General features: G+C 47.7%; 1 protein-coding gene across 1 annotated transcript in view; it reads right to left on the bottom strand.

The window, feature by feature from the left end:
• The window catches only part of LOC309569550 (acyl-coenzyme A thioesterase 1-like), a 14,069-nt gene extending 933 nt beyond the window's left edge, over positions 1–13,136 (bottom strand). Inside the window, exons 1-2 of the mRNA XM_082275424.1 lie at positions 12,566–13,136; positions 5,402–5,604 (exon numbers count right to left, since the gene is read on the bottom strand). Of these exons, the coding sequence (XP_082131550.1) occupies positions 5,402–5,604; positions 12,566–13,118 (756 nt within the window). The 5' untranslated portion in view covers positions 13,119–13,136. The remainder of the gene's footprint in view (positions 1–5,401; positions 5,605–12,565) is intronic.
• Positions 13,137–16,086: the final 2,950 nt, after the last annotated feature.

Below are 16,086 nucleotides of genomic sequence, written 5' to 3'. Positions count from 1 at the left end.
AGAGGGAAGAGAGGGAGAGGGGGGGGGTGAGAGAGAGAGAGAGAGAGGGGGGTGAGAGAGCAATCAGTGGCCAATAGACTCAGGTGGAGGGGGGGTGGCTTTTTTGCTGCCCCCCTGCAAAGTGCTGCCCTAGGCCTGGGCCTTGTTGGCCTAGGCCAAAATACAGCATTGCCTGTGGTGGGTGGCTGGCTGGCACAGGGCCTGTGGGCGGCTGGCTGGTACAGTGCCTGTGGCTGACTGTCTTGGCACCCTGTCTGTGGGTGGCTGGCTGGTACAGGGCCTGTGGATGTGGGTGGCTGGCACCGAGCTTCTGTAGGTGGGTGTATGGCTGTGATACACTCCCACGAGACTAGTCCTGACTCGAGACGAGGCTGTCCAAGGTGAGGGAGACAGCCTAAGAAGGCAGAATAACGTCACAGAATTATCGGCCAGTTCCGGGGCCGATACCGATATATCGGGGAAAGTGCATATCGGCCACCGATAATCGGTCTATCCCTAAAAAAAAAAAAATATATATATATATTTTACACACACACACACACACACACACACAGAGCTGCTGCCATTAATTAGTGCCCATCACTACACCAAACACAAATAACTATATAAAACAAAACCAGTGAAGTGCTTCAAATTACAAAAACAATCCTAAAGTGCAATGTACAGCGATCAATACAAAAGTGAAAAAAATATACACAAAAACTAGTTTTTAAATGCAGAACGCAGGTTATAAAATTCAACGCGTGTTATAAAACAGGGCTTGACAAATTTGCTTGAAATCTAGGAGCAAACTAAAAAAAAGTTAGGAGCCAGTTTTTTTTTTCATGCATGCCGAATGGCTGGCTTTTTTGGACCGGCTGCCATACACACGGTCTGAATGGTGGCCAGTTTAATGAACTGGCTGATATCGCCCAGCATTTGACCCATGTGTACTTGGCTTGATAATGTGATGGGTAGTAGCTCACTAGGGAAGGACAGTGTAGCAAGTTGGAGGCAATAGTAGATCCAGTAACTCATGCCACCTTAGACCCCTTTCAAACATGCACCTCCGCTAAACGGAATCTGCTTGCTCAGCGGGGATTTCTCCGCTAATCTCCGCTGAGCAGGTTGAGGACAGGTCTTGTCTGCTTCACTATGCAGAGCGAAAATGGACACAGCCCCACTCTCCTCTATGGGGAAGTCAGCTGGAAATGGACTGCCTGTCCATTTCAATCTGATGCCATCTTATTCGATCCGCCGGACGGATGGAAAGTAGGACCACCATCCGTCTGTTTTTGGCCAACAGGAACGGGCGGTTGTCACTACACCCTCAAAGAGGATCAAGTCCTCTAAGCAGCAGCCTGCAAAAACTTGCGGCCAAAAGCATCCACAGATGCCAACACACCCACTTCATACAACTTTGTGAAAGTGTGCACCGACTACCAGGTGGCCGCCTTGCAAACCTGCGTCACTGCCGCCTGATTACGGAAGGCCCAGGAAAGACTAAGTGCCCGAGTAGAGTGCACCTTGACAGGAAGGAGGAGGAGGAACCTGACCGCCGATTGAATAGGCCTGAATAACCGTCTCTCTGATCCATCTGGAAATGGTCACAGAGGAAGCGGACAACCCCTTCCGAGTCCCATCCGTGAGCACAAATAGGGAGTCTGACTTCCTCAAAGACTCCGTATTAAAAAAAAAAAAAAAGACAACCTTTGGGAGGAAGGACGGATGGGGCGAAGGACCACCTTATCTCTGAATCACAAGGTGAACGACAAGAAAACGCCACCAGCTCCAACACCCTGCCCGTCTGGAGGACCGAAAGCACCAAATTTAGGTCCCAAGGTAGCAACGGAGATCGCACTGGAGGAACCAAATGTCGGACACCCTGAAGAAAGGTACGTACCAGGGAGTGTGTGGCCGAGGGTTGTTGGAGAAGACTGCCAAAGCTGACACCTGGCTCTTGATGGTACTCAAGGCCAATTTCTGTTCAACCCCCTGTTGAAGGAAGGTCAAGATGCGAACCACCGAGAAGGAGCGAGGATGAACCTCAAGAGACTCACACCACGCAACATCTTCCGCGTAGGATGAGAGATCTTCCTAGAAATAGGATTTCCTAGCTTTTAACAGCGTTGGAATCACCGACCCAGATAAACGTGTATCCATCAGCACCTGGCGTTAACAGCCAATCCGTCAAAGCCAGCGACTGTAAAATAGGATGGAAGATTGGTCCTTGGGACAGCAGATCCTTCCTGAGAGGAAGCTTCCAAGGTACGCCGGCGACCAGTCGCACCAGATCGGTGTACCAAGCCCCGTGAGGCCAGTCCGGAGCCACTAAGATAACCGAAATCCCTTCTGCCTCGATGATGAAAAACCTGCGGATGAAGGGACCAACTCCAGAGCCACCAGCACACCGTGTCCCCTTGGCGACACAGCTGTGGCATTGTCCGATTAAATGTGCACTGGAAATCCCTGAAGACGATACATCCAATGGTCCAGGCACAGTTTGATCGGTCGGAGTTCCAAGAAATTGATCGGTAGTCTGGACTCTTCCAGTGTCCAGATCCCCTGAGCAGAAATTGTTGCAGAGGATGCCTCCCCAGCTGGACAGGCTGGCATCCATGGTGACCACTGTTCAGTACAAGGGGAGGAAGAATTTGCTCAGCCAAAGTGCCTAAGAATGAAGCCACTGTATCAGGGACTCCTTTGTTCCCGGGCTCAGCCGAATCGGATTGTCCAGAGACTACAGAGACTTGTCCCATTTGGACAGAATCACCCTTGCAGGGACCTCATATGAAACAGTGCAAATGGAACCTCCTAGAAGGTAGACACCATCAGGCCCAGCATGCAAGTCCAGAGGAATGACCATATGCTGGAAGCAGGAGACGAATTGCAGCCTGCAATTTCTGGAGTTTGTCCAGAGGAAGGAGCACTCTGGCTAAGGCCGAGTCCAGAGTCAGACCCAGATAGTTTAGCTTTGTGGATGGAACCAGAGCAGACTTCTGAAAATTCAGAATCCAGCAGAACTCCCTCAGAGTTTGTATGGTGATTTCCAGGTTTTCCACCATAGTAGCTCACAGAAGGAGGTCATCCAAGTAGCCCAATACCACGATCCCCCATTGGCGTAACAATGCTAACACCGGGGCTAACACTTTTGTGAAGGCCTGAGGAGCAGAGGCGAGACCAGAGGATAACGCCACAAATGGATATTGCTCCTCTCCCACAGCAAAGCGGAAAAAGTGCTGGTGACCGGCACATTATAAGGATGTGAAGGTAAGCATCCTCGATGTCGACAGAAGCAAGAAAATCACCCCGATGCAGGGATGCCCCCACCGTGCGAATGGGGAGGTCCAGGATTAGACGCACCTTGCCTTTCTTCCTGGGAACTGTAAATATGTTTGAGTAAAAACCCTGAAAACTTTCCTAAGTCGGAACCGGGACAATCACCCCTTGAAGCAACAGATCTTGTACTGCCCCAAACAGACCCTGTAAACGGTCCGGTAAAAGGTGCAAGTTGCAAGGAAAGAACCTTGCCGGGGGACAAGAGCGAAACAATCTTGTAGCTGGATCGAATGACTACATGTACCCACTTGTCTTGTACCAGGGAAGTCCACGGGTCCAGGAACCAACAAAGACGTCCCCCCACCCCCGATACAGGTGAGGACACACCTGCATGCTGAAGGAGCCCTGTCTGCGGGTCTGGAGAAGCCCGCTCTCGGCTTGCCAGACCAGGCTCGTTTGGATCCTCCAGAGGAGGTCCTGAAAGGCTCCGAGCCCTTGTCAACCCTGAGGGATGAAAAATCTTATGAACCGAGAAGGAGGGCCCACGTCTACGACGGAGGTTCCTTGCCCTTAGTAGCCTGCAGAAGAAAAGTACTCTTTCTCCCTGCGAGACCTTTAATGATGTCATCCAGGGTAGCCCCAAACAGGAGATCCCCTTGAAAGGGGAGATCAGTCAAGGCCTTTTTACAAGTCTGGTCCGCAGACACGCATTTAAGCCAAAAGACATGCCAAAGAACCACTGCCGAAACAGAGAGCCAAGCCACTAGGGGAGCTGCATCCAAAGAGGCACCACAGATAAACTGCAGCCCCTTGGACTTAGCATGAACTCTAACATCTGTGGGCCACAGGACGCAGTAAATACAGCTTGAATTTTAGTATAGTCGACTACCAGTCTTTATTCATCACATCCTAAATCTCTATGAACATTCAATCACAACTTCAGTTTAAGCCAACAATTAGTCAAGATGCCATTTACAAAGTCTTGCAGAAAACATTTCACAATACACTCCCTGGCCACTTTATTAGGTACACCTTGCTAGCACCAGGTTGGATGTCTTCAGAACTGCCTTAATTCTTCATGGCATAGATTCAACAAGGTGTTAGAAACATTCCTCAGATTTTGGGCTATATTGACATATAGCATCACACAATTGCTGCAGATGTGTCACCACATCCCAAAGTTGCTCTTTTGGATTGAGATCTGGTGACTGTGGAGGCCATTGGAGTACAGTGAACTCATTGTCCTGTTCAAGAAACCAGTGGTAAGATGATTTGAGCTTTGTGACTTGGTGCAATATCCTGCTGGATGGAGCCATCAGAAGATGGGTACACTGTAGTCATAAAGGGATGGACATGATCAGCAACAATACTCAGGTAGGCTTTGGTGTTAAAATGATGGTCAATTTGTACTAAGGGGCAAGAAAGTGTGCCAAGAAAATATCCCCCACACCATTACACCACCAGCCTAAACCGTTGATACAAGGCAGGATGGATTCATGTTTTCATGTTGTGTACCCAAAATTCTGACCCTACCATCTGAATGTTGAAGGTGAAATTGAGACTCATCAGACCAGGCAATGTTTTTCCAATCTTTTATTGTCCAAATTTTTTGAGCCTGTGCAAATTGTAGCCTCAGTGTCCTGTTCTTAGGTGACAAGAGTGGCACCTGGTGTGGTCTTCAGCTGCTGTAGCCCATCTTCAAGGTTCGATGTGTTGTGCATTCAAAGATGGTATTCTGCATTGGTTGTAACGAGCGGTTATTTGAGTTACTGTTGCCTTTACATTCTCCTCTGACACGAACAAGACATTTTTGTCCACACAACTGTCATTTACTGGATATTTTCTATTTAAACACTAGAGATGGTTGTGCGTGAAAATCCCAGTAGATCAGCAGTTTTTGAAATACTCGGAGCAGCCCGTCTGGCACCAACAACCATGCCACGTTCAAAGTTAACTAAATCCCCTTTCTTTCCCATTCTGATGCTCGGTTTGAACTTCAAGTCATCTTCACCATATCTAAATGCATTGAGTTGCTGCCATGTGATTGGCTAATTAGCAATTTGTGTTACCAAGCAATTGAACAGGGTGTGCCTAATAAAGTGACCAATGAGTGTATATCAATGCCTCTTACAATGACGCTCACCTTTGGATGCTGCAGCATGTAATTCACTGCTTCTTCAAAGTATTCCAGACGAAAATTTTTCATGTCCTTTGGAAGATCTTCATAGTTGTAGTACGCCAATGCCATCATGGCAAACCCTTTACTGGCTAATAAGCTGGCTTTGTATTCCAGGAGTCCTCCGCCTGTCCCTTGAATTTCAATCACGCCGGGGAATGGTCCGGGTCCTGCAGGCATATTTCACACACATTACTATACCTGCACATGGATCTCCTTCACTGTACTAGCCAAAACAATTGTAGATAAAAGTAATTTTAAGGCAATGCAACAGTATTTCACCACTAAGCTGCATGCAGGCAGTCCATAGAAAGTGAATGGGAACACATCAGCTGTATGGACTTACCGACACAGCTGATTTTGACAGGTTCGCAGGGACAGATGCATGGACCTGGACACACAGGCTCTGCTCCTGGATTTGTGCACCCATCAAACTCAGGTGTGTGGGCGAGTCTGTACAGTCCATGCACTCCCATTCACCATTTATGAGCTGTCTGCACACAGCTCAGCCAAAGTTTTGTTTTAACCCTTGCGCTGCCAGGCCCAGCGTTCCACTATTAAACTCAGCTGGCCATTTTTGCAATTTTCCATTGTTTTTTTTTTCCCTTACAGCTTTCAGAGTTTGTAAAAGACCCCCCAAACTATATATGTTCTGAAAACATAGGACCAGTAGAAAAAAAAAAAAAAGAAGATGCTGATGTCTAAAGGCCCGCAATATTTATACAAAGATTTATTAACCACTTAAGCCCCGGAAGATTTTACCCCCTTCCTGACCAGGGCCTATTTTGCGATTCGGCACTGCGTGACTTTAACGGACAATTGCGTGGTCGTGCAACAGCTGTACCCAAACTAATTTGACATCCTTTTTTTCCCACAAACAGAGCTTTCTTTTGATGGTATTTGATCACCTGTGCGATTTTTTGATCATGCGCTATAAACAAAAAAAGCGTCAATTTTGCAAAAATAACATTTTTCACATTTTTTTATATGAAATTCCACACAAAAAAAAAAAATGTAAAAATCAAAATTTTTTAACACTTTCGGCCAATTTGTTTTATGCTACATATGTTTGGTAAAATAAAAAAAAAATCGCAAAAAGCATATTTTGAAAAAGTTATCGCGTTTACTAACAAAGGGAAAGATTTTTGTCATTTTTTTTAACGCATAATGGCGGGGATCTGCGATTTTTTTTGCGGTACTGCGACATTGCGGCGGACAGATCGGACCCTTGACTGACATTTTTGACACTTTTGGGGTTACCAGTGAAATTTCTACAGTAATCAGTGCTATACATATGCACTGTTACTGTAAAATTACACTGGCAGTGAAGGAGTTAACTTTTTTTGAGAGGGAGGGGTTATGTGTGTCCCTAGGGGCGTCATTCTAACTGTGATTGGCTGTGGCTTGAGCTGTATGAACAGTGATCAACGGTCCTACATAGTAGAACCGTATGATCACCATTCATACACAGGGGAGAATGACAGGCGGCTTGTTTACATTAGCCGCCTGCCTTTCTCCCTCTGCACCGACGATCGCCGCCGGGTGACCGGCGGACATCGGGTCCGCCGGTCACACGTGCGCGGGGGGGGGGGTCCGTGACCACTCGGGAGTGCGCCTCCGGGGGCGTGCGCTTGCTTCCTAGACCCTCACAGGCAAGCGAAGTAGTACTACGTCACTCTGCCTGCGAGGGGCTGACCGCCGCAGTAAATAGTCGTGCGGCAGTCGGCAACTGGTTAAACAATATTTTCACAAAAAATACACTTAAAACAGGTGGTGAGGAGGCGTTGCATCGCTTCCCAACTGCTTATCAGTAGCTTCTGAAACAAACGCAGATCAGGCTTCAGAGGCAAGGGAGATTTAGACACACATCTTAATCTTCCCTTACTATGTTTTTTAATTTAGTTTACAATTTTTTTTTTAAAAGTGTTACAATTTTTTTTGGGGGGGGGGAGGCATCAGGGATCTAAAAAGACCACTAATGTCTCTTTTTTTAGAGACAGAGTATGGGACTGAGGACAGTCCCTTACATTGGCACTGTAGATGAATGAAAGTGGGTCTGTATACCGACTCCTATTCATTCACAAACTGAAGCATAGTAAACACAGTTGGACGGTAAACACAGCGGAAGGGATTATTTCACAATTTGTGCACTGCAATTGCCGACGGGAGAAGCCAGCAATTGCACTGAACCCCTCTGGGGGAGGTCTGGTGCTGAGGATGAGAATCTGTGCTGGTGGGGGTAAAATAAAAATGTAAAAAATCAGTGGCTGTGAAAGAGGACAGAATGAAGGGGGCTGGCATTTTAGCATCCAGTGCAGCAGGGGAAGTGGAGGGGAGGAAGTAGTGGGGTAGGTCATATTTTAGGTGAATAGCTCTGATCAGTGGCTTGTTAGCTGCTGATCAGTTATTGTTTTGTTCAGCTGTGTGCTGAACTGATCTTCTACAAGGCCATTGTCAGTGGAGTGACCATGAGCTTATAAGCAGAAGGAAGAATGTCAGGTCCGTACGGTGTACTGGCCAGGTGGAAGCAGTGCTGTAGGTCCTTACACCATACGGATCTGGCATCAAAATGGTTAGAGGAGGACAAGTTCACCTTTAGGACTGTTACCTCCCTATTTAGGGAGCAATCTAACCACCTGCCTCCCATCACCAAAGGCCCCCTCCTTGCGACAGCCCACACGATCCCAGCATTCATCCACAGTGATCTGTGAATAAATGAACTACAAGTCCCTTCTGGCTTTAACACTTTCAGAATCACTGACCCAAGTTAGGTATATTGTACATTTCAGGGGAGTTGGGTAACAAGTCCTTATCTTCTTATTTGTAAATTAAAGTACCGAAGCGAGAGGATCGGCATGACAGTTGAGCAACTTGAATTTGCAGCATGAAAATTCACCAATGGCAGGATCACATTTAAGTTTCAAGGAGAGAAATATTGGTCTCAAGAGTATATTGAAGTCAGTGGTTCACTAGAACTACTGGAGAACAGGCTTCTTCAACAAAGGCTAAACCATTAGCTGAACACTTTCAGCTGAGAGAGGAGATTAATACTTTATCCAAATGTGAAATATCACCAGCCAAAGTCCAAGCATCACAAACATGGAAGGTGGGGGAAGGTGCTGCGTCAGAATAAAGTCGGCGCCCAACCATTGGAACATAAGCAAAAAAAACTTTATTCCATAATTACCAAACAAGATCCAGAACTGGCCAAACTAAAAGCAGAACCAGGTTTGCTTAGGATCTAATGTAACCTAGTGTGGAGCCAGATGGGGAGCTCCTGTGGGTGGAAAGAAGGTGCCAGCCATGGCCGTAAAGAATTCAGAGGTGTGCCTTGTATTGGTCCTCGTATGTGGGGGGGTGGACGGGAGATTCTGAGATGTACCTCAAGTACGGCTCCTGGAGTATAGCTAGCTAGTGATTCCAGGATGGATGCCAGCCACCGGGAGACCCGGAAATGATGGCCACACATAGGGGAGGGCATTGGGAGTTCAGAGATAACGTAGAGCAGCCTTTCTCAACCGGTGTGCCCCGGCACACTAGTGTGCCGCGGATCATGGTAGAGAAGGGCAGTCAGATGAGCCCCATCACCGGATCCCCTGCTGAACTGTACATCAGTGCTGCGAGGGAGCTCCTTCAGCCTCAGGAAAGTGAAAGTAAAGGGAGGGGGGAGTGTGCTGTGCTCTCTGCTTCCCCCTACAGTGCAGTACCCGGCTGTGTGAGGAGAGGAAAGGTATTGTACTAGAACTTTTAAAGTTTGTGTATATGTGTGTATGTGTACACATGTGCCTGTGTGTTTGTACATGTGTTTGTATGTGTGTGTGTGTGTGTGTACATGTGTCTGTATGTGTGCATGTATACATGTGTTTGTACGTGTGTGTGTGTGTGCGCATGTATACATGTGTATGCGTGTGTGTTTGTATGTGTCTATGTGTGCATGTATACATGTGTATGCATGTGTGTGTGTTTGTATGTGTCTATATGTGTGCGTGTGTGTATGTGTGTGCATGCGTCCATGTGTCTGTGTGTTCATGTATACATGTGTATGCATTTGTATGTGTGTTTGTACATGTGTTTGTATGTGTACATTGTGTATGCATTTGAATGCGTGTGTTTGTACATGTTTGTGTGCATGTCTATGTGTGTGTGCATGTATGTGTGTGTGTGTGTGTTTGTATGTGTGTACATGTGTTTGCATGTGTCTATGTGTGCATTTATACATGTGTATGCATGCGTGTTTGTACATTTTTTTGTGTGTGTGTATGGTACTTTTAATCCTGACCCCCCATTCCTGTACGGTCAGAACTGCTTTTTAGGGCTTGTTTCTGATAGTAGCAAGGGCTGCTGCTCCTTTGAAAATCAATCCTTGCTTAGATCACTTTTCAGAGGCATTTGGCAGGCGGTAAAGAGGCAATATGTTGCTTCTCACCTCTTGTTTTAAGCCCAGAAATGCAGCACCACCACACCGCAACCATGCACACAGTTGCAGGATGGTTGCAGTGCAGCCCCATTCACCCTGGGTATACCTCCAGCTGCAGCCACCACGTGTGTATTAGAGCTGCACGATTAATCGTATGAAAATCGCGATCTCGATTCACCCCCTCTGACGATCTAAACCTGACATATGCTCGATTCTTTGCATAGCTGAGGGAGCAGAGAAAACAGCTGTGGAAAACTCCCAGTAACTATAAACAAAATGATTACATTGTATCGTTCCTCCTGCAAACTCCTATCAGCATTTAAGTCTCCCAGTAACTATAAACAAAATGATTACATTGTATCTTTTCCTTCCCTCTGCCAGGGAGAAAGGAAGTTTAACCTCTTAAAGACTAGAACTTTTTCTGACACTTGTTGCTTGCAAGTTAAAATCATTTTTTTTTGCTAGAAAAGTACTTAGAACCCCCAAACATTTTATATATTTTTTTAGCAGAGACCCTACAGAATAAAATGGCGATTGTTGTAATATTTTATGTCACACTGTATTTGCGCAGCAGTCTTTCAAACGCAATTAATAAACTTTAATGAATAAAAAAAAAAACGTAACAGTAAAGTTATCCCAATTTTTTTTTGTTACACAGAGAATCGTGATCTTTATTCCAAGCTAAAAAATCGTGATTCTCATTTTGGCCAGAATCGTGCAGCTCTAATGTGTATGTACATCCCCAGATGCTGCCTCTGCAGCTAAAGGTAGTAAAGACAGCTCAACCATGTGGTTTTACTGCCCCTCCAACCTGACATGTGAACAAGCCCTGTGTTTTGTATGTGTGCTGCGTGTAGGGCTTCAATGGGCTTCCCTACCAGCAGAAATGCAGGGAAAGAAGTCCCTGACCCCTTTTTTAAACTTGTGCCGCACCCAAAGCACCCCATGTTTGCCAAAATGTGGGGTGCCATTAAGAATTAATGGCACCCCTAAAGAGCAGAGCATTCGTCTGTGTGTCAGGAACGAGCACGATTCTGCGATACACAGTAACGTGAATCAAACCTTGGGCAGGGGTGCCTCAAGACTGAAAATACTTTTCAAGGGCGCCCCGACTGAAAAAAGGTTGAGAAACACTGATGTAGAGTGTGGGCAGAAGTATGCAGTGATGCCCCGCCGTTTCAGGCCAACGAGAGACACAGGAGCTGATCCTGGAAAACTGCGGCCACTTGGATAAAGATGTACAATTGAAAAAATGATGAGCAATAAAAAAAGCAAAGCCGGCAGCAAGCACTAAAGCTAAATGTTTCAATCATTAAGCCCTTCATCAGGCTATACAACCGGGATCGGCTCCTGTGTATCTCGTTGCCCCCAAATGGTGGAGCATCATTGCATTTTTCCACCCACCCTCCCCTGTGTGTGCTAGCTGGCTATACTCCACAAGCCGTACTTGAAGTACAATTGCTGATCTCCGGGTCCCCCCCGCACACACAAGGACCCTATGAGGCACACCTTTGGACTTTCCCAGCCCAACTGGCACCTTCTTTCCACAGAGGCATTTTATTTACCACAAGAGCTCCCCTGCTGTCCACCTGGCTCCACACTCAGGTCCATTAGATCCTAGGCAAGCCTGGTCCTGCTTTCAGTTTGACCAGTTCTGGAACTTCTTTATGTTATAAACGGTTTTATTGCTTGTGATCCAACGGTTGGGCGCATTTATTTTGGCACAGCGCTTTCCCCCCACCATCCATGTTTTACTGTAGTCTCATTGGTTCTATAAGTTGGGGTAGCAGTGGCCAGTATAAATTTATTATGCTTCACAATTTCCATTTAGTCTATGGTTGTCCTGGTTACCTGCTTCCACACACTCCTATTTCCAGCAATAGTCCGTGCTCTAGAGGCCACGAGGACCCGATGAGAAACCTCATTGCCTGTTTAAACCCCATTTTTGCCACGTCACAACCCATTTACTTGAGTGTGTACCATTCAACAGGCTTACCAACCGGCCGATCATTACACGTTGGATGAACTTTGCCGCAGATGTGAAGGAAAGCCTTGCAGCCGCAGCATGTGGCCAACCCCGTCCACTGCATATTGCAACTTAAGGCGGTGTGGTTGTCAGACAGCAAAAACGGGGCTTAGCTGTACATTTTGGCCACCCCCCAAAACTTTAAGTCCAAGTGAAGCCTAAAATCTACAGACCCCACAATGTCACATCCAGTGACCCCAATGTTCCTCCATGTTACACCCGATGCTCCCCTGTCCTAGTGTCCGCAACCCCCCCCCCCCCCCGGTGTCACACCCGTGACCTCCTGAACTGCCGTCACATCCCGTGACCCCCCCATGTCACATCTTGTGACCACTGTTGACACCCCCATGTCACACTCGGTGACCCCCAATCCTTCCATGTCACACCTAGTGACCCCAATCCCCCCATGTCACACACAGTGACCCCGATCACCCCCCTGTCACACCCGGTGACCCCGATCCCCCCCATGTCACAACCGGTGACCCCGATCCCCCCCATGTCACAACCAGTGCCCCCGATCCCCCCCTGTCACACCCGGTGACCCCGATCTCCCCATGTCACAACCAGTGACCCTGATCCCCCCACGTTACACCCAATGACCCCGATCGTTCATGTCACACCCGGTGACCCTGATCGCCCCATGTCACACCCGGTGACCCCAATACTCCCCTGTCCTGGGTGCACTCACCGGGCGGTATGAAGAGAGTGGCCCGCACGGCGCCCTCCCTCACCGGGATCCTGCTGACTCCTTCCCCCAGGAAGCTCCTCTCCTGGACCGCAGTGCTGAGCACAGCTCCGGCCGGCTCCTGGTGGAGGGAGAAGCGGACAGTCAGGGGGCTCAGCACCTCCTTCTTCACCATCCTCCTCAATCCATTCCGGGGCTCCAGAGCCCACAGGGGCCCCTCCGCTTCTACTCCGGTGAACGTGCCGCCCTCCAGTGCCGGGCTCCGGCTCAGCTCCAACTCCCCTCCGCTCCCGGCTCGGTACCGGCCCAGGGAAGTGAACGGCTCCCCGCCTTCATCGGTCAGCTCGGTGCGGAGAGTCACCTCCTGTCCGGGGATCAGCCCGGTCACCTCCAGCCGGAGAGGATCATCGAACAGACAGCGCTCCGGGGACACCCGCAATTCTACCGAGCCGGACATGGAGCGCCGAGATCGGGGGAGACCCGGGCCGGACATGGAGAGCCCTGACCTAAGAAGCCCGGGGGAGGACCTGAGGAAAATACGGCACATACACTGCATGACAGCGGACTGCTACTGGGGGCGTGTCTTCGCTTGAAAGCAGGTGTAGAGGTGGGGCTTCGTTAGGGGCGGAGGAGGTTGATATCAGGCGTATACATACACTGCATGACAGCAGACTGCTTCCGGGGTGTGTCTTCGCCTGAAAGCATGTGTAGAGGTGGGGCTTCATGAGGGGCGGAGGAGGGTGACACCAGGCGTATATGTACACTGCATGACAGCGGGCTGGTCCCGGGGCGGGGCTTCGCTTGAAAGCAGGTGTAGAGGTGGGGCTTCATTAGGGGCGGAGGAGGGTGACACCAGGCGTATATGTCACTGCATGACAGCAGGGTGGTCCCGGGGCGGGGCTTCGCTGCGGGGGCGGAGAACAACGGATCACCTTTAGCAAAATGTCCTCTAGGTCAGTGATTGACCTTCCATCAGTGTCATTAACTACTTGCCTACCAGGGCAGTGTTTATTGTTTTTTGCACACATGGTGAAATTGGCATACATTGCTCAAAATCATTTCACAGTATAACTTAGCCTAGATTCACACTGAATGCGGGTTAAAAATCATGAAAGTTTCAGTGCGACTTTGGGGGTGATTTGAGAGACATCCGTAGGGGTTCCTGCACTGATGTCTATCGAAATCGCCCCTGAAGTCGCCAAAAGTAGTGCAGGAACTACTTTTGGGAATCAGTGGAGTGCTGCTAAGTCGGCGTCGCACCGATTCAGACCGTGACGTTTCCGCCAATAGGCTCCGATGTGAATGGGGGCTAAAGGCGAGACTTTCTTATCAGTTTTAGATGGAGTGGAGAGGGGTTTGCACACCTGTTAGGTTTTTTTTTCTTGCTGTCTGGGCCCCCATTAGGGAGATTAACCCTTTATTTGTCCTATTTACCATTACCATCTAAAGTGAAAGTTAAAGAAAATCCCAAATTTTAGGATATGGAACAGGACATGAAGAGAAATCTCCCCAATGGCACACAGATAGCAAAAAGAAAACCTATGTGGGGTCATAACCCCCCCTACTGTATGCAAAATGAAAAAAAAAAACAACAAAGTTTTGCCTTTAGTTCTTTAACCGCTTCAATGCAGGGAACTTTTACCCCCTTCCTACCCAGGCCAAATTTCAGCTTTTAGTGCTGTCGCATTTTGAATGACAATTGCGCAATCATGCAACGCTGTACCCAAATGACATTTTTTTTCATTGTTTTCTTCACACAAATAGAGCTTTCTTTTGGTGGTATTTAACCACTTTACCACCGGAGGATTTTGCTGTCTTACATCCAGGCCACTTTTTGCGATTCTGCACTGTGCGAATTTAACTGACAATTGCGCGGTCGTGCGACGCCGTACCCAAACGGAATTTACGTTCTTTTTTTCCCACAAACAGAGCTTTCTTTTGGTGGTATTTGATCACCTGTGCGATTTTTACTTTTTGCACTATAAACAAAAAAAGAGCGTAAATTTTGAAAAAATAACAATATTTTTCACATTTTTTTATATGAAATTCCCCCCCAAAAAAATGTAAAAATCAAATTTTTTTTAAATTTTTGGCCAATTTGTTTTCTGCTACCTATGTTTGGTAAAAAAAAAATCACAATAAGCGTATTTTGATTGGTTTGCGCAAAAGTTATTGCGTTTACTAACTACGGGTCATTTTTGGTGTTTTTTTTTTTAACGAGTAATGGCGGCGATCTGCGATTTGTTTTGCGGAACTGCTACATTGCGGCGGACAGATCGGACCCTTGACTGACATTTTTGACACTTTTGGGGGTACCAGTGACATTACTACAGTAATTAGTGCTATATATATGCACTGTTACTGTAAAAATGACACTGGCAGGGAAGGGGTTAATTTTATTGGAGAGGGAGGGGTTAATGTATGCCTGGTGCTTACTGACGTGTGTGGAGGGGAGAGGTGACTGAGTGACACAGGGACAGATCGCAGGTTCAGCTATGCTGAACCCTGCAATCTGTCACTGTCTGTCACTTAGGAGATCCGCCCGCTTTGTTTACACAAGCGGGCGGATCTCCAGACTCGATTCCCAGACGATCGGGGAAGAGCGGCGGTGATCACCGCCGCTCCTCCCCTGGCCCGACTCCCGCGCCGCCCAGAAGGGGAGGAGTCCAGCGACGTAGGTCTACGTCGCTGGACAGAATTTAGCCACTTTGCCGCAGTACAGTCAACGTGACTGGTCGGCAAGTGGTTAATCACCGCTGTGTTTTTTATTTTTTTTGCTAAAAAAAAAAAAAAAAAGACAGAAAGTTGGAAACTAAGAAAATTGTAATAAAATTCTTGGAAAAGAAAGAAAAAAAAGTTTAAGTTTTTGTTAACAATTTTTGTAATTAGGTAATTTTTCCCCTTCACTGATATGCACTGATGAGGCTGCCCTGATGGGCACTGATAGGCTGCTCTGATGAGATGGCATTGAAGGGCACTGATGAGGAGGCACTAATATGCAGCACTGATGGGCACTGATAGGCAGCACTGGTATGCAGTACTGATTAGCACTGATAGGCGGCACTGATGGGTGGTACTGATGAGCAGGAACTGATTGGCATCACTGATGGGCACTGATTGGCAGCACTGCTGAACCCTGACTGGCATCACTGATGGGCACTGATTGGCATCACTGACTGGCATCACTGATGGGAACCGATTGGCATCACTGCTGGGCACTGTTGGGTCTGACTGAACCAGGGCACTGCGGCCCCATGGGACTCTGGTGGCCAGTGGGGAAGCTGGACATTTTTTCACCAAGGGCAAAGACTCAGTTTGCCCCCCCCCCCCCCATCATCATTCATTCAGATCACCCAGTTCCCAGGGTAAACATCACTGCACGGCTCCTTCTATTAGGACTTTTTTAAATAGTAAAATAGGAAACAATTTGTGAGGGTAGATTCACGCCAGGTGTGGTAGGACTGTGTTGGGTGGCTATTCTGGCACAGTGCCACCACAAGGAAGAATGTCTCCTATCCAGCCAA

This window comes from Pelophylax lessonae, assembly GCF_965119305.1.
Source record: "Pelophylax lessonae genome assembly, chromosome: 13".
Lineage (NCBI taxonomy): Eukaryota > Metazoa > Chordata > Amphibia > Anura > Ranidae > Pelophylax > Pelophylax lessonae.
Note: the sequence above shows the minus strand (reverse complement) of the source record. Positions and strands in the feature narration are given on the sequence as shown.